Raw genomic sequence first — 20,364 nt, 5'->3', positions numbered from 1 at the left:
CCTGGATCATCTCATTCTTACCCCTACTAGAGGTAGCAACATTCTTGACCTGGTCATTACTAACATGGGCGACCATTGCGCTACACCAATAGTCAACTCCTCCTTGGTTAGATCTGACCACAAACTAATCACCTTGGAAATCCACATCCTCCCCCACCCCGCACAAAGGTAACCACCATGAAAAACTTCTCCAAAGCTCACTTTGGGCTCCTATGAACTGAGGTGGCTAACTTCACAGCACCCTTGCAAAAGGAGAATAGTTGCATGACTACCGAATCATACACCAATGCACTGAACGAACACGTACACAAATGCATGGATCTCGCCATACCCAATAGAACCAAGATGCTCTCCTTCCAAAAAAGGAAGCCAAACTTGGAGTCTCCTGCCATAAACAAACTGTACGACAGAAGGCAGAAACTGATGCGGAATAAGGTGCAGTCCCAAGATTGGAAAAAATCCCTTATCAGCCTCAACAAAACGTTGAGAGCCCTCACCAAATTCTCTAAAGCTAGCTATGAAAACAGTATTGCAGCAGATAGTAAAGACAACCAAAAGGCCTTCTATAGTTATGTAAAGAACCTCCACGGCAATGCCCAGATTTGCTCTGAGCTACTGCACAATGGTACCTCCTATACTGAGCCAACAGATATTGCCAATATACTGGCCGACAGATTCAGTGCCAACTTTACCCCTCCCACCCCAAGGACTAATCACAATACCAGTAGATTTCCAGATACCTAGTACTACTGCTGCACAGGTTAAAACAGCACTGTCCAAGGCCAAGAATACAGCTTCTATGTGACTTGACAATATCCCTGGCTGTGTTCTACATGAACTACAGAGTGAACTGCCACCCCACTGTGTGCCCTGTTCAATCACAGACTCACCTCAGGCTTTGTCCCTACTGAATGGTGCACTGCTATGATCATCCCTCTCCACAAAGGAGGAGCAACTACAGACCCTGGGAACTATCGCCCCATTAGCATGAAAGGTCTGATATGCAAAGCTGTGGAATGCATCATCATGGACCTAATAAACAAGGATATAGGGAATATCCAAACTCTGGATCCTACATGGTTTGCTTTTGTGAAGGGTAGATCATGCCTGCTCAACCTCAACTTGGTCGACTTCTTTGAGTCAGTCTCCAAAGCTGTGGATGAAGGCAAGGTGGTTCATACAGCCTAGCTTGATTTGGCCAAGGCCTTTGATACCATTCCCCCCTCAGGAATAATAGAAAAACTCACTAAGCTAGGCATCAACCCCTATATCACTAGGTGGATTGCAAACTGGCTCCAGATAGAACCCACAGTGTGAAAGCAGCTGACTCCAAGTCAGACTGCCAACCAGTCACGAGTGGAATCCCACAGAGAATGGTCTTGCATCCTCTCCTGTTTGATATCTACTTCTCAGAAGTCCAGGCCAACATGAAGGGACTCTGGCTGACAAAGTTCACAGACGATTGCAAGTTGGGAGCCATTATTAACTCCCCAAGTGATGTTGACATCCCACAGGAAGGCTGACACTAAGATCAAAGACTGGTGTCAGAACCATGGCCTTAGGTTCAATGCCAAAAAATGTTTCGTCATCCCCTTTGGGAAAAACCCAGTTCCCATGAACTACGGCATTGATGGTAGCCCACTGAACCCAGCTGGTGTTATAAGAGATCTGGGAACACAGGTTAACAGCAACCTCTCTTTTGACCACCACACTGCCACTGTGGCTAGAAAGTCCTTCTATGTAGCACATCTCAGTACTAAGGGTTTTGCATACAAGAGGAAAGAGGTCATTGTCTCCCTCTACTCTTCCCTCATTAGGCCAATCATCGAGTACCATGCTCCATTTGGCATGTACCTCACTAGACACCTGCAACTGGAGAAGCTGCAAAAGTACCTCACAAAGAGGATCCTAGGCCTTAAACACTTATCACTTAAACACAACTGGTCAGTCTATATTCTTACAGGCTAGAAATAAAACGTTATATTTAAATAGTTATGCCAATTGTGACACAAAGGGAATTATTTATATAGCAGTTTGCAAAGAATGTACATCATTTTATATTGGAAAAAGTGAGAGAAGGCTCAGACAAAGGATTTATGAGCATTTGTATGATGTCAGAGTGAGAAATGAAAAAAATGCGTTATGCAAACATTCCATAAAATGTATAAATTCCAGTTATCAATTTTTTGTATTGGAGGTTGTGCCCACTAACCCTAGGGGTGGGATGTGGGAAACCCTAATTGAATACAGAGAATTGTATTGGCAACTGTTTTTGAATTCATGCAAAAACCCAGGGTTAAATGACATGGTGTCTATAGCTCCTGTGCTGAAGCTTAGAGCTGCAAAGCTCTAACGAGAACTTTTTAAACTATTTTTTATGCTTACAATGGTCAATTTTAAGGCTTATTGAAATTAGAATGAATTTTAAGCACATTTTATATTTTTATATAAATTTATTCATATATTTGTGAAGTTTTAAACAATTGTGTATACCATTTTATGTCACTAGATGGCGCTACATCCCAGAGGACTAATGATAGAGAATGTACAATATAGCATTGATTTATATATTTTTATATTTTAACTAGTGGTTTACAGTTATTAATTTTATATTTTATGGTTTCTACTCAAATGAATCAAGTTTTAAAAGAGTGTATTAAATTGTGTGAGTATGAGAAACAATTTTAGTTTTTAAAAGCATTTACTTACATTGTGTAATTCATGCATTTGTTTTTAAATAGCAATTGTTTTCAATTCATTGATTCTGATTGGGCAATTTGTATTTTTTAGGCTTATATATAAGGCATGAGTTGTCAAAATGGAGTTGTTACTGATGAAGTTAAAGGCGAAAACGTTTGGTGATAAGCGTTATTGACTGCTGCTATTTTTTGCGTGTTTGCACATACTCGTGGATTGCTTTGAGTGGATTAAAGCCTTTAAAACCTTTCCTGGACTGGATTCATTTGTGCCTGGGGATAGTGGTGTTTTTGTCCTTAAACACTTGTCCTATATGGACAGACCCAAAAACTCTAACTATTCTCTGTCTCATATCGCCTATTTAGAGGTGATCTTGCTTGACTTACAAAGCCATGTCTGACCCAACTCTGTTAGAAATGCTACATCTAAAGAAATCCCAGTCACTCCGCACCACATACTCTGGAGACCTCAACCTCATTACCACAATCAACAGAATGTGCTGGAGGGACAGGTTCATAAACCAGAGACTGCCCATGCTATGGAATAGACTTCCATATATGTCAAACAGAGAACCTCACTGGCCCTCTTCAAGAGAAATATTGATGAGTGTATAGGAAATAGAAAATTCACCCTGGGAATTACTCCAGTGGCTCAACTCGATAGAGGCACTGGAAACTAAGTTCGGGTGGCACGATGCCATGGTAATCCTGTGGGCTAGGCTTGTTAAGGCTCCAGGGCCTTTAGCCTAGTACACACCTATGAACCTATGAATCTATGAACCTATGTGATATTTGATATTTGAAGTATGAAGGTTCTGAGATATACACAGGGTGGCATGCTTCCAAATATATCAGCTTTACTTTCAAACTGTGGAATAATGCAAACAAATCCAGACCATATGATTCATATCTTGCTCCTCTGGAAAGTGCTAAGGGTTCTCCTTTCTTAAAAAAATGCTCATATGCTACAAGTATCATAGTACATAACTGTGGAGATTAATTCTGGGAACACAGAAGTTTCATTTCCTTCCAGAGAGCAAAGTCTAGAACCAGTGCTGTAGTAGGTGGTATCTCTTCTTATTTTGTCTCCACAACCTTTTGTATATACACCTGGGGCACACATACTCTGTAATGATTCCAGATGAGGCACTGATACTTCTGGAAACAGTTTAGTCAGTGCTGGACCTGATATCTTCATTGCTTTTTCTCTGTGATTTGTGCTTATGCCACAATTTAGACCTGGCAATAGATCTGTGTAAATATATCTAGGGGGTAGTATACAGTATCATTTTGTGCATGAAAAACAACCTATAAGGGAGTCCTAGTTTCTGTTTTACACAGCTGGACTGTGGCTAGGGTTGCCACCTTTTCAAACGGCCAAAGTGGGACATTTCTGGTACAAACATCAGATTTTACAGGCTGACACATACCCACAGTCAGTACAAAGGATAGAACTTAACTTTTTTGCCTAAATAAAAGCTTATTCTTGTAGCATTTTAGTTGCTTATTCTGTTTCTTATAACATTTAGGCATTTTAGATACATAATAACTGTTTTATGCAACTACTACATAAAATATAGGAAATAATTTTGTCCTAAAATCTCAGGACATTTGCCATTTTTACAATTTTTTGTCAGGACACAACTGCCCAAAGAGGGACTGTCCCTCGCAAAGTGGGACAGGTGGCAACCCTAACTGTGGCAAACTGCTGAAACAACCACTCAGCATGGACTTCATTATGACTCAGTCACATGACTCTTCCAATGCAAAAAGATGTACATCTGTTGCCTCTTAGTGGAAATACTCAGGGTCATATGGCTCATGAGTTCTGCCCTGCAGAATTCATTCTGGGGCACAGAACGAGATGTGGAAACTTCACATGGTTTACATGGTGCTGACTGCCTTAGGAGTCATATGTGACTGTGTAAGGCTTAGTCAGCAGAAGGTACCTTTGGAGCAAAATGGCAAGTCGGGGTCAAGGGGCTTACATGGAGATGTATTATGTACTGTTAATACTCTGTATTTATTTGTTGTTTATGGTGTTACAGTCATTGTAATTCACATACTACAGGAGATTATATAGACTGATATACTATAACAATTGGTTCTTGTTTAATTTGTATATAATTATTAAAGCTGAAAAACATTTAAAACTTCTTTTGTTTGAATAGGGCTAGCTCCCTACACTTCACTCTCCCCCCTGTGAAAGAATCTGTGTGTACATATGAGTACAATTGGTTTGATCATCGTATGCTTTTGTTGAAAGGTTGAAGTGATGTGTTTTAGGTTCTAATGTTTGGTTCAGTAAAGTGACATTTTAGTGTGTGTGTGTTTGCAAATGTGTGTGTGTTAGTGTTAGAGTACAGATTAGGTAAGGGGATGGCTTGTGTGTATTATCAAACATGTTTAGGATTAGAGTTTGGGTTAGGTTAGGGGATAGATTTAATGTATTAGGGTCTGTCTATAATAAGCATGTGAGTTAACTGTGTGTACTGATAGTGTTATAGGAGTTTTTTTTCATTTAGATGGAAGGTAGAGTTAGGGATAATAGCAGGGTTTGAGTTAGCATGCATTATTAAGTTGGCAGGGGGCTTCACCCCATACTGTATCATTTTGCACCATTATGAATTCAAATTTTTATCAGACTGTTGATGGGCTATTACTTCATAATTTCTGATACTGTGAAAACTGTGCAAAAGGGTAATTTGGGTAACAAACACCAAACTCACTGGTATAAAACTGCATAATAACAATAACATGGCTCCTGATATCTTATGTTCTGAGAATTCCTATACATTTTTACCAAATTATTAATGGTTACAATGCTACAGATCCAAGTTTACTGCTTTTAGTATTTGTAATGTTACAATTCCTCAATATTCCTAATGTATATCTTTACCACAAATCATTGGCAGTGAATAAATCATGTTCAGCTCCCTACTCATTATGTCACACCTGTGCATGTCTAGGAAATGATTATAAAATATTTCTCAGGACCTCTAACAGGTTTATGCTTTCTTGTCATTTTATTTGACAAGGCTCTAAAGTTTCAAAATTTGGTCTGACCTATGTGTGGTATTTTACTGCTCATAGAAAATAAATGTCCTACCACTTGAAAATATCTTGCTTTGGTCTCTGGTAGAATGAAGGTATACTGTGACTGCAAAAATTATTATACATCTGCCTTATAATTATCATTCTCCATGTTTTGTTGAAAAGTCAGTGCATGAGACATTTATTTTACATTTGGAAATGGGTACATTTTCACTAACAATTCCATTTTTTTGGTTTAACCCTATTTCCAAGCTGATATAACAAATGGTCGGAAAATATAAAACAACTTCATTATAATGGGCATCCCTAGGAGACCTTATTATTGATAGATGATTGTCACTGTTGATGTACAGTGGTAACAAAAAACAATTTTTCGATTTACAATTATACCAGCATTAGTTTGGGAACAGAACATTTTGATTTATTCACCAAGGGACTGCATTTTGTGCCAGCATTTTCTAACAGGATGGAACAGGAGTTGATAGATTTAAAAATGTTTAGCAGGCAACTGAACCTAATGCTTTATTTTAAAGGGGAACTTCCTGTTAGTATGGAGCTTTCACGTAGGAGTACATTTAACCCACCTATGGACCCAACAGTCAAGATATTTGAAGAAATGATGGAAAAAGACATCAGGATGATTAACAATAATAAGCAAAGAAATGACCCCCATAATATCAGTAGGAATGAGAGGAATTTAATCAAGGATCTCAAAAGTAATAACTGTAGGGCTATGAAAACAGATAAGGGGGGGGGGGTTAGTTCTGATGTATAATTCAGATTATATTCAGTACATTGAACGGATGTTGCAGGACCCGGGGCAGTATGAACAGGTGTCCAGGAATGAGTTACATATGGCATACTCAAGAATTTCTTTAATTTTATATGACCATCTTTTGCAAGGGGTTTTTAATGAAAAATTGTATAATTTTTTAATTGTTGCCAAGCCAAGAATTCCTGTAATATTTGGCATCCCGAAAACACACAAAGGTCTTGACCCCTACACTTCAGACCTATAGTATCTGGGCAAGGAGGTATAACAGAACCGATTGGGAAATTTATAGACCACACTTTGAAGCAATTTGCTGCTTCTTTGAAGTACATCTGAAGGGATTCTTGGGATTTTCTTAGGGGTCTGCAATCCCTAGCATACCATCCGGATCTATTGCTGGTAACTATAGACATTGTTCAACTGTTCCCCAGTATACCTCATTCTACAGGACTGAAATGGTTTAGTGATGTTTTAGTTAAAGAGGCGAAACTTACTTCCAACACCACAAACTTGTTGGTGGAGTTAATGGAACTAATCCTGGAAAATAATTTAATTTGTTTCAACAGTCATTTCTACAGGCAAAAATCAGGTGTTGCAATGGGGGTGGCCTGTGCCACAGTTTATGCAAACATAGTGTTGCATAAATGGGAAAACACATATATTTTTGGCACAGAGTGGGCACAGTACATCAAGCATTATGTCAGATTTCTTGACGACATTTGTCTTGTATGGAGTGGTACTAGGGCAAATATGGAAGAATTTTTTCATTACATCAACAGCACTACTTCTTTTCTAACCTTTACACACTCATTGAGTTTTGACAGCTTGAATTACTTGGATGTGCACTTGGTTAAAGACAAAGTTAACAATAGGTTCATATCAAGTGTGTTTAGGAAGCCCACCTATTCAAATGCTTTTTTGCATTTTAAAAGTAACCACCCTGAATATCAAAAAAGAGGCATAGTCAAGGGGCAATTTATCCGTACCTCCAGAATGTGCAACACAAAGCAGGTGTTTATGGAGGAAATTAGGTTCCTAAAAGAAAGATTCTTTGAAAGAGGGTATCCAAGCCTTCTTGTTGAAGAGCTAGCGACAGAAATTATTAGGTGTAGGGAAACAAAATACCCACCTCTCCTAGACACTACGGGCACATCAATATGCCTAGTGGGCAGTAGCCTGCAGAATAAGGAACAAAAAGGATACATCCATACTTTTAGTATTGATTATGAGGTTGTGGAAAACAGTGTAAAGAAATACTGGCCGATCCTAAGACTGGACTACAGGTTGGGTAATATGATTCCAGAATTTCCTGGATTCATTAGACGTAGGGGTACCAATTTAAAAGAAATGCTAGAGATGAATCAGAACAAACCAATGGCAAGTAGTGATAATAAAAAAGAAGGCACATACAAATGTGGAATGTGCAAGCCATGCCCGGCTATATTCAATGGACATAAGTTATATTTACCATCAAGAAAATTCCTATATCAACCAAGGGGCCATTATAATTGCAATGCCAAATTTATTGTTTATTTAGGTTTATGTACTAGATGTAAAAGTTTCTACATAGGAAAGACTGAAAGAACCCTCAGAAGACGTATTTATGAGCATCAGTATGACATAATTAAGAAAAAGGAAACTAATGCTTTTTATAGGCATTCCCTTTTTTGTCCTAACATGGAAATTAAATTTATTATTTTAGAACAGCTATGGTTGGATGAAAGGGGGGGGACTGGGGGTCTCTTTTAGAATATAAAGAGTTATTATGGCAGCTAAGACTAGATGCAGGAAGGCGACCAGGGCTCAATGACGCTTGCAGCATTAGCAGCGTCCTTAGGTTAAGGAAGGCTAAATTATGAACTTTCGGTTTTCCAGTGTTTTCAGGGTTTACATATAGAAATAAAATTTTGCTGAATAAACAGCACATTTAAACATTTTTAACATACTAGCATGTGTATAGTATTGGCTTTTGAATATTGTTTTAACATTGCATAGTTTTAATATTGCATATTTTTAACACTGTATATTTTTATGGCAATCTGTGTGTACACCAACAATTGATTATTAAGTTTATGCATATACTTTGTTGGACATTGCAGTGAGTTGTGCTTAGTAATGGTTTGCCTGCAAGCAGATTTTGTACCAGCAAGTAATTTGAAGGGTTAATTAGACCTTCTCTTTTGCTAATTGAATTATTGGTCAAGTTTTGACTATGTATATAAAGAACAACCAGCTTGTTTTTATTGTATCTTGAAAAAGCTCAGCACCAGGCTGAGCGAAAGCGCTTGAGGAGATTTTTGTTTGTTATTAAAGCAAGAAAGTTTTTGTAAGTTGCAGCCTTTCATTTTCTGCCTTGCGGAAGAAGGAATACCAGCATTTCATCAACTTTTCATTCTGGGCTTCCAGAGCCAGCTTCCAGGTTGTGGATCTGCTTTGCTTTATTGGTGCTTTTTACTTGTTCTTGGTTTACTGTTGATGTACCCCAATCACTTATAAAAACATGAAAAAAAAATGGGTTTGTGGATGGATGGATGGATGGATGGCATGCCTTTACACTGCTAAGAATTCAGAGATCACAATGGCTATCAGCAGAACTTATACATGTAAGAAAATTCCTGAAAGTTATATCAGAAGAATGTGCAACGTACTTGCTCCTCTATTATTGTTTTGGAGTCCCACAGTGGCCAGGCATTGTGCCTTTTTATTTTACTCATGAATTTGTTATATGTAGTTCACAAGACCCCCATATTAGTCCATCATACATTTGGTATCATTTTATGCTGTACTGACACTAGGGCTACTTATTTTATTTCATGCTACCCTTTGATTTTTAATGTATTTGTGAATAAATACACGAGGATAAATTAATCCTGAAATGAGCAGAGACAAATCTTTCTTTTTTAACTTTTACTTTGGCAGGACTTTTTAATCAAACTCATAGGATTAAAATATGGTGTATTTGTTTGGATTTATACTTGTCATTTTATTTTGCACCAAATTGTTGTCTTGCAGTATGGGTTGAAGCCCCCTGCCAACTTAATAATGCATGCTAACTGCTGCATCCCCCATGATTGTAGGGATTTAACATTGGATCATAGGCTCATAGGAGGTTACTAGGCTAATGGCCGTAGGGCCCTTACAAGCCTAGCCAAGTTCAAGATGCATTTTCAAGGGTGTCTGTTTCGAGCAGACACTAAAATCAGTACCTATTGCTCCTGTCCAAGAGGAACTCAGGTGGAATGCCTGGGGTGAATATCTGGTTACCCATCCAATCACCCAAATTATACTCATTTTGGGCATACGGGGGGCTTTGTTTAACATGAATAGGAAGGCAGTTCCAAAGGTGGGATAAACTCTGTGAGACAAATCTGATGATGTCACATACCAGGTTAAGGTCCTTTGAGTGAGTCACTCATGTGCTGTTTGACTTACGAATGTGCAGCATTTCCATTAAAGCTGGTCAGAAATTGCTCTATATACAATGCACAGTGCCCCTCTGAGCAATTTGTACAAGACAGAGTAAAGTGACAATAATTTCAGACTGTCCGCACAAGACAGATTTTTAAGAGCCTGAATTTTCTTTGTAAGGAACCTTTGTCTCTCCAGTTGTTGCAGATGTTTGGAAAGGAACATGCCAAAGGGAGCATTGCACTCTATTATTGGCCTGATGAGGGAAAACTACAGTGGGGTTATAACCTTTTTTTTTCTGCAGGCAATGCCCTTACATATGAGGTGAGCAATATAAAATGCCCTTCTTACCACTGTGGAGACATAGTGATTGAAGTTAAGATTGCTGTTGACCTGTGTGCCCAAATCTCTCACCACTGACTATTTGCTTAGGGTATTGTTATTGATGTGGTAGTTTGCACGAACATCACCTTTGCCAAAGGGGATGATAATGCATTTTTTTGCATTAAGTTTAAGACCATGACTTTGACACCAGTCATTAGTCTGCATAAGACCTTCTTGCAGGATAGTGACATCGCTAGGGGTTTCAATGATCACTCCCAGTTTACAGTCATCAGCAAACTTTCTCAGCCACAGTCCTTTAGTTTTAGCCTGTACTTTGGAGAAGAAGATTTTGAACAGTAGTAGTCCCAGAACCGATCCCTGTGGAACACTACTGGTTACAGGTCTGCCGGAGGAGGTGGAGTCCCCTATTTTGACCGTTTAAGTTCAGTGAGCTAGTTTGCAACACACCTGACAATATATGGGATGATAACCTGCTAGGTGAGTTTATCAATGATGCTTAGTGAGGAATTGTGTGAAAAGCCTTGGTTAAGTCTAGCTAGGCTATATGCACAGATTTGCCCTGTCTAGGGCTTTAGTTTCTGTCTTGAAGACTTCCACCAAGTTTATCAGGCATGATCTCCCCTTGACAAAGCCAAACTGAGTAAACTGAGTGGGGTCGAGTGTTTGGAGATTTCCTATATCTTTGTTAATAAGGTCTTTCTCTTTTTTAATTTCTCCAAATATTTTGGGTTTCTAATACCATGATGGGAATGGACTCTATTCCTATGTCAAACGTACTATTACATTTCATGAAATTAGTAGTGTTTCAATATTTGATGTTAGCCAGGTACTATTAAATTTCATGAAATTAGTAGTGTTTCAATATTTGATGTTAGCCAGGTACTATTAAATTTCATGAAATTAGTAGTGTTTCAAAATTTGATGTTAGCCAGAAGTGCTCTTTGCAGCACCTGCAATGTGCCCAGTAATGACTCCTTCTGCAATTCATGCAGAGTTACATGTATTGGTAACATATCTAAATATAATTGCAGATTCTTTTTTATAAGCTCCATTGCTCCTACTAGTATTGGAACTGTCTGGGTATCTTTCTTCCACATTGGTCTCGTTTCTGCCTGCAAATCCTGATATTTTATGACTTTGTGTCTCTCTGTACACAAGACACTGTAGTCACTGGGTGTGGCAATTTCAATGATCAATGCTACTTTTGTCTTCTTTTCATGGACCACTATATCTGGTTTTCTAGCATCTACTTTTGAACTGTTAGTAAAGGATGATTCCATGTGATGTAGATGCCATCATTTTCTATGAAGCTTTGTGACTCATGTTTCCAGTGTTTTTCAGCCACTTAAATACCATAATGTTTGCACAATCCCCACTGCAGCAGTCTTGCCACATTATTATGCCTTTCAATATACAGTCCTTCTACCATTAGTACGTCACAACCAGGAATGAGTGTGCAACTATTTCCAATTCTGTTTTACAAAATCTACATTTGTCTGTTTCTCCCACATGTTCAATGGACTTTGTAAACCAATGTGTATGTAGCTCACTATCTTGGGCCGCCAATATTAACCTTTCATGTCTTGGTTTGCATTCGCCTCTCCTGAAGCATTCCTGCATTTGATCCTGATCAACATGAGGTTCTTCCAGAAGTTTTCTATACTTGCAACAATATTTATGCATTTTCCACATTTCTTGCCTTCTTATCTAGTCCTCCAACTTATATTACTTCTTTTGTTTTTTGGAACATTCAGTTGTTGCCTGGTTTGTATATACTTCTGGTCTGATTTCCATTCCTGCTTGAGGCTGATATGCTTCTGCTAGACTAAGCAGGGGAAGTCATCTTAGACTTATTCGCTTCATGTTTCAAAAGTTTCCCTACGTTTGGGTCTTGTGAGGTCAGCAATGTGTGCAGTCTCACAATTGCAGATCTATACATGTAATTAATTTCAAGGAGGCCCATACCTCCTTTGGAACAGGGAATATATATTCTTGGTATGCACTGATTTTTATAAGTCATTTGGTGAGCATGAAGTATCCTTCTTGTTTTCAGGTCGAATCTATCAAAACACATTTTGGGGCCAGTCAATCACTCCAAAATTGTAAGTTAGGACAGGAAGAGCAAATTGGCTTATAGCTTGAATGTTGTTCCTAGATGTCAACACTGTTTTTAGGATTAATTTAAGTCTTCTAAAGTATTCCTTGAAAAGTTTTATTCGCATTTCTGCATGTTTTATTGTTGATCCTTCATCAATTCCCAAATATTTATACACTCCCTCTTGCTCAATTTCTTTTACATTACTGTTCCAGGCTAATGGTTTTTTGGTGCTGCAGTTTTCCTGCTTTAAAGGTTGCTTTTGTAGATTTATCAAGACCAAATGACATTTTTATATTATCTAAAAAGGTTTTGACAGCTTGCAGTTGTGCTTTCAGTTCCTCATCTGATGAGCTATACAGTTTTAAATCATCAGCAAAGAGAAGATGAGAAGCCTTTACACTTTGTTGTTTTCTAGGAGCCAAATTATAGCCATAGCCTAAGCTATTAAGTAGACAGCTTAATGGGTTAAGGGCAAGACAGAATAGCAGTGATGTCAGAGAGTCACCTTGGAATACCCCCCCCCCTTTCCGTTTTTATCTCTGGAATAATAATTTGTCCTGCATCATGGCTTAATTGCAAAGTGGTCTACCACTGTTTCAAGGTCATTGTAATGCAGTCGATCAGTGTAGGGTGTATCTTATACATGATGGTTCATTCCATGGCCTTGCAGATAAAGCTGGTCAGGCTAATGGGTCTATAGTTCCCAGGGTCCATGGATGCACCCCCTTTGTGCAAAGGGATGACACTACCTGTTTTCCATTCTGCTGGGATGAAGCCGATGCTTAGGCTGTGAATGAAAAGCATGCCCAATGATGATGTTAACTCCTGCTTTAACCGGTGTAGAACACAGCCTGAGATGTTTTCTATTCCCATAGAGGTGGCGTTTTTGGCCTTGGAAATGGTGCTTAAGACACCTACTCCTTGGAGATAGTAGGTGGGGGACAGGTGTTAGGGATACTTTGCGATATATGTAGCAGGGACAGGGGAGTGAAGTTTTCACTGAACCTGTCAGCCAGCAGGTTTGCTATATCCACAGGTTCTGTCTATGCAGTACCATTAACTATGAGTTCAGAGTAAATCTGGACTTACCTTTGAAGTTATGGATGTAACTAAAGCGTGCCTTGTGGTTTTTCTTAGTTAGGGAAGCTAATTTGGATTTGTAGTTAGCTTTGGAGGACTTCCTTAGGAATCTTATTTGTATTTTTCCAGTTTAGAGACCATTCCTTCATACAATTAGACAACAATTTCTTTCTCCTATTGTATAGACTATTAATGGCAGTTGTCCACCAGGCAAGTTTGTCTTTTCTTGAGGATCTTGCATTGGTACTATCAGGTATGGCAGAGTCAATACAATTGTACAGGTGCTCATATAAAGCATTGGTTTATAACTCAGGATAGGTGTCTGTTTCCTCAGTGGAAGGAGTGGCTATGAAGCTATTTATGCTGTCATGTTAGAGGTTGTAATTGGCCTTGGAGAAGTTTTTTAGTCAAGTTGCTGCTAAGGGGGGGGGGGGGGCGTGGTCTTGTGTTATAATTATTTATATCGAGACTGATTTATGGTCAGATCTCAGCAGGGATGGCCACAGACTGGGGGGGGGGTGCAGCGGTCCCCCATGTTGGTGAGCACCAAATCCAGGATGTCTGAGCCCCTTGTGGGAGTGTCAACCAGCTGGTTCAGGGCACTGGATTAACAAAGTCCAGGTACCTTTGGGCAAGTGAGTTAGAACAGACATAATTTACCTAGACAATGGATGGGTAATTAAAGTCACCCAAAACAAGGTTGTTTGGTTGTATCTTGATTGACTCAGGTAGATCCAAAAAGTCTGAGAAGATGTTCTAATTCATGGAGGGGGTCAATTGCACCTGAAGTAATTCAAGGGAATCATTTTGGTTAATAAATCTAGAGGTGTATTTGTCTTTAATGAATATTGATACACCACTTCCTTTAGTTGTCACACCTTCAGTTGGTGGTCTGAATGTGTGGAAGAAAGTGTAACCTGATATAGCTGGGATGCTCTCCACAACCTGAAACCAGGTTTCAGTGACTGCATAAATGTCAGCATATTTGAAGGTGAGGACTGCTTGCAGTGAGTGTAATTTCTGGTTTAGACACCTAACTTTTAGCAGCATAACTTTGAGGTTGTTTTTAGAGGGTATTTTTACATTGGGAATTTTGTTCATGTAACACTGCCTAAAAAAGGCACTATGGGGTGGCAAGACCCTTAGCCAGTAACCAAAATGCCAGGGTGGACAGATGAAGTCCATCTCTTGCAAAGCATCAAGTTTTGTTGACCATGTCATCCCAGGCTGACAGATACTGGATCCCCTTTGAATGACACCAGAAACTAAGCCAGTTGTTGAAGTCAATCATGTTTTGTTTGTATTGAGGGTATCATTCTAGGTGAAGGTAAAATGTTGCTTAAGGCTGGGGACATACCTGCCTGAGATACATACTCAGAGAGCTCAGTCATGTCTCTCTTCATATAGTCCAGTGAGATACATCTCAAGTCATTCACGCCAACATGGACAGAGTCATAACAGTGCCTGTTGTTGAGAGACTTGAGTGCATGTGTGATGTGGTAGATCCTAGCACCTGACAGACAGCTGACTGTGACTTTTTCCTTATTTAACCTGGTGAGAAAGACGTGTGTGTCTCACAACTGAGTTGCCTATGATTAAGATGTTTGTTTTTGTGTTATGTCTTAGGGGCTTGACTGGTGAGACACTGGTGTGTGATATATTATGTGTACTATGTTCTGCAGACTGTGTATTATGTGAATCAGGCTTGTGCTTGTGTTTGGGAGGTCACTGATGTTTAGGTACGCTTTTGGTAAGGACCTCCGCATATGTAGGTTTATGTGTTGTTGGTTTGGTAGGTATAAAAGGTGAGGTTTGTATGCTGACAACCTGCTAAGAATCAAATGAACTGACTGGTGAGGGACAGAGCCTGGATTCTAGGTTCTAGATATAGATGAATCTCTCACATAATGAATTTGTTTGGACTAGAAGAAGTGGGTTGTCAGTGTATATGAGGCAATTGCTAAATTTCTTCAGGATGCCCATGTCGACCAGGCTGGCTGGAACAACTGTGGAAATTTGTACATCCATAATGCCAGGTAAGTTGATGCAGTCAGAAAACAGGGTGAGGACAGCAAGGACCAATTAAAGTATAATACAGGTGAATTGGTCAAAAATATGAAGTGCTAGTGGGTAGAATCTGTGTTGGTACCTCAGGAGCTTCACTGAATGTATCACATGTCAATGAGGGACAATTGCAAGAAATCACCGATGGAGCACCAGCCGAGTACTGAGGGGAAATTTGCAGGCAAAAGTGTTTCTGTCTATAACAGCCAACTGTGCCCACCACTGCTCAGCAGTGTGTGATGAGCAAACAAGAGCAAACCCACACAAATGTGGTATGTAGCAAATGAGAGCAAACTGATTTAAACAAATTCCCCAATAAAAAAGCTCAAAAATGAGCCTTGTTCCAGCAACCTTCAATCAGATAAGTTCTAACTGCACACTCCTGCCACTAGGGTGTAGGGGAACCCTCTCCAACAAAAGATGTCCTGGTTAAGTGCTCATTGTATACAAACATAAGTAGATTTAGCAAGTCAGAATCTAATCTATACTACAGCAAACAAATTGCAACAATTTCAGAAAAAAAACAGTCCAAATAAGCAGTGAGATGGTAAAAATGCGTTCAAAAGTGCAATACACAGTGAAAACTTTTATGTAAGTTTTGGAGAGATCATCAGATGCCTAGGGTTGATCAGATAAATACAGGAGAGCAGTAGCTGTTTGCCAAAGTCTCTGGAGCTTTGTTAAAATAAGCACAAACCTGAGCAAATACTGTGCTTATATAACAAACCAAAGTAAGTTGATTTAAACAAATTAACCAATAAAAAAGCTCAAAAATGAGCAGTGTTTCAGCTACCTTCAATCAGATGAATTCTAACTGCACACTCCTGCCACTAGAGTGTAGGGGAACCCTCTCCAAGAAAAGATGACCTAGTTTACTTCTCAGGTTATACAAACAGAACTAGATTCAGTAGGTCTGAATCTAGTCTGTTACAGCAAACAAAGTGAAACAATTTCAGGAAATAAAACAGTTTAAATAAATAGTAATATGGTAAAAATGCAGTTGAAAAGAGCAATATGCAGTGAACAAGTCTACTTAAGTTTGTAGATATCAGCAAATGCCTAGAACTGATCAGATAAATACAGCAGAACAGTAGCTGGTCACCAAACTCTGTTGAGCTTTGCTAAAACAAGAGCAAACCCACACAAATGTGGTCCTTTTGTAGCAAATGAAAGCCAGCTGATTTAAACAAATTAACCAATAAAAAATCTCAAGTCTGAGGGCTGTTCCAGCAATCTTCAATCATATGAGTTCTAACTGCACATTCCAGCCACTAGGGTGCAAGGGAACCCTCTCCGACAAAGATGGCCTGGTTTAGTGCTCAAGTTATACAAACAGAACTAGAGTCAGCAGGTATAAATCTAGTCTATGCTACAGCAAACACAGTCCAACAATTAAAAAAAAAAAAAAAAAAAAAACAGTTCAAATAAGCAGGCACAATAAGCCTTCAACCAGCAATATATTTTGACATGTTCCATACTGTTCCATATGCTTGTTGGATCCCAAGGGGCTGTCATGGTCTACATGTTTGCATAACATGTCCCTTCTAGTCAGTGAGTGACATCCTTTTTGACTGCCACAATGATTTCCTGTCTTTACCAGAGGTTTTAAATAAAGATTTAAATCAGGACATGCACACCCATCCCTCCTGCATGAAAAAGGCAAGCAGGCACTGCCTCATTACCTCTGTCATCAGTTAGCGCTCCAGTAACCAACTTATTAAAGAAATTGGGGACATTTGAGTTAAAATCAGGGTTTGCCCTCTATACCATGGAAACAGCACACTGAATTTATCATTTGAATTACCCATTCTAAGATACAACCCCTACATAGTGTGTATCGATGAATATGATTTGTTATAGCTGGTTGTGATTCTTATTGTATTTTCTACAGTACATAAGAACTAAAATAAATAATACAATTGAAGAAAATAATTAAATAAGCCAGGCATTAAGTCAAAAACACAGCAATATATAGAACTGTAGCATTCTGTGCTACTCTGCTTTTAATTGTTGCAGATTAATTAATGTTAGCAGCTCAAGCTGCCCATGTAGCACTTTATGTACAGAAAATTTGAGTATAAATGATGAACTTCTCTATTCTACAGTCAAGTTCTAGGTACATGTGAAAGTTTTATAAAAATATATATTAATGAATTCAATTTGTTTTGCTTTATTGGATACATACCATAGGAACTTTTCTTCTGTTTATCAAAACTGTCATAACAGTAGCAACCGTATTCTCCATAATATTCTCCACACCACTCATTGTCGGTGCACATCAGAGTTTCACATGGATTCTGCAGAGCTACATAGAAAGCAAATGGGTTAGAATGCTGGAATCTTGAATCATCTTTTCACATTTGCCATTTATGAAATTATTAATTCTTCTTTTCTTGTACCTAGGCTTTGTAAGTAGCATGACTATTGACTAAACAATTAGAAATTAAACACACACACACGCACGTATATATATATATATATATATATATATATATGTATATATATATATATATATATATACATACGTGTGTGTGTGTGTGTGTGTGTGTATATATATATATATATATATATATATATATATATATATATATATATATAGGTTTACTATCAAAAATTCAAAAATAAAAAAAAAGTGTACCTAACTTCGAATTTTAACATCGGAAATGAACATTTCCGTAGGCACCTAATGTCGAAAACAGCTGTTAATTGTCGAAAATGTTGCTTGTGCCATTTTTGACAATTAACAGCACTCCCACCCTTCCCTTAACTCCCTACCTAACTAGCCTACACTCACATCTATGGAGGGGGGCAAGCCCCCCTGCGCCCCCCACACGCCCCCTAACTTAATATTACAACTCCGAGATCACACTACAGTGAGGAAAGGGATGTATTTCCCTAACCACACTGTACCGCAATCCCCTTACATGAGCGAACGTTATCATTGCGAATGCACAGTCCATTCGCAATGATAATGTTCGTTCTCTGGCTTGATTCTTGGCTGGGGTACCTTCTGTGCAGAGTCTGCATGTCCTCCCTGTGGTCGTTTGGGTTTCCTCCAGGTGCTTTGGTTTCCTCCCACATTCCAAAGACATGCAATAGCTGGATTGGACACTCTAAATTGGCCATAGGTGTGAGTGAGTGGTAAGGATGAACTATCATGGCAAGACTAGCTATCCAGCATTGTAAACCTTGGCTCAAGATGATTGTTGCTGTTGAAGTGACACCCCAACCCCATGTGCTAAAATGGGAAAAAGGAGTTGTGGATCGATATATATATATATATATATATATATATATATATATATATATATATATATATCTACATACACACACACAGAGGGATACATATGTGTGTGGTATATGTATTTGTGTGTATGTATATATATATATATATATATATATATATATATATATATATATATATAATTATCATAGATGAGAGGTTGAGATAAGTAAACAAATCTCATCTGTGATAAAATAAATCTTAGAAAAAATCAACTAAACAAAGTGATTGTAAATAACAGAATTGCATTTGTGAACACAAACAAACCTAAAAACAATTCCTAAATTAAGGGGATATTGTATAAAATTTTTGGGTCTGTGTGAAATTTAGGGTTAGGGTAGGTGTTAAGTTAGGTAATAGCTATGGTGTGTGTGTGTGTGTGTGTGTGTGTGTGTGTGTGTGTGTGTGTGTGTGTGTGTGTGTGTGTGTGTGTGTGTGTGTGCATGTGTAGGTTTTGTACGTGTTCTGTGTCTGAGTTGTGTATAGTGCTAATAATAAGGTTGGGTATAGGGTTGGGGGTTGGAATAGGTGCAGGGTCATGTTTAGGGTTATTCTTTATTAGTAAGGTGAAGCAAGAGGACAGATCACTTTACACTTGGTGGTGTGATTGTCCCTAGTGATGAACAGCAAGATAGCCAACTTCCTTATCTTTCTTGACATGGAAACCCTTTTATTTTGGCCAAAAAATGCTTGAAAACATATTCTATTATCCTAACACAGGAAGGCATTTTATAAGGAGAAGGACTAAATCCGTGTCACATTTACAGTCACAGGACATTTCTTGCTGACCATTTCACTATTTATTCTTTCATTCCAAAGATTTCCATTGTATATTTAAAATTTACACCTAGCATAAGTTGTCCTTAAATGTATGTCAGTTAAGACATAATAGTCTATACTATTCAAATGGCATTAATTGTTAGCTTTGAAACTTGAATATTGTATTCTTTTTACCTCATTTCTCTCTTATACCATACATCTTGAATTAACTTCCTTAAGTGTAAAGATAATTTTTACATAAAGTTATATTCACATGTATGTTCCAAAATACCTTAGCTCATTTTTATTAAAATATTTTGCATTCTTTTGACAGACTACTATGCTTGCAGGAAGGTCTAATCCCATCAGTGTTCAATAATTATCTGTTTCTTTGGAGTTTCCTGTGATGTAGTTAGAGTTACTAAGTCATCAACATGTGGAGCCATGTCAGACTCAAAGCCTGTCACAAGTGGTGTCCCACAGGGCTCAGTCCTGGGTCCACTCTTGTTCGGCATCTACTTTTCTGAAGTACAAGCAAACACAGGAGGGTTATGGCTGACAAAGTTTGCAGATGACTGCAAACTGGGCGCCATAGTCGAAAACACATCTGACACAGATATCCTCCAGAAGGGCCTCACAGAAACGGATAACTGGTGCCAGAGCCATGGCCTGAAGTTAAACGCCAAAAAATGCATAGTCATACCCTTCGGGAAAAACAAGGTTACTCATAGCTACCATATAGGTGGCAATCCACTGAGCACAGAAAAAGTCATCAGAGATCTGGGGACCCAGGTTGACAGTAGCC

At 38.6% G+C, this 20,364-nt stretch overlaps 1 protein-coding gene across 1 annotated transcript in view; it reads right to left on the bottom strand.

Moving 5' to 3' along the window:
* LOC122809199 (alpha-tectorin-like) overlaps positions 1–20,364 on the bottom strand; it is a 1,556,410-nt gene that overhangs the window by 190,076 nt on the left and 1,345,970 nt on the right. Inside the window, exon 18 of the mRNA XM_044080507.1 lies at positions 17,703–17,822. Within this exon, the coding sequence (XP_043936442.1) occupies positions 17,703–17,822 (120 nt within the window). The remainder of the gene's footprint in view (positions 1–17,702; positions 17,823–20,364) is intronic.

The sequence above is a fragment of the Protopterus annectens genome, chromosome 8.part0, assembly GCF_019279795.1.
Source record: "Protopterus annectens isolate FY-2018-M chromosome 8.part0, PAN1.0, whole genome shotgun sequence".
NCBI classification, from domain to species: Eukaryota; Metazoa; Chordata; order Ceratodontiformes; family Protopteridae; genus Protopterus; species Protopterus annectens.
Note: the sequence above shows the minus strand (reverse complement) of the source record. Positions and strands in the feature narration are given on the sequence as shown.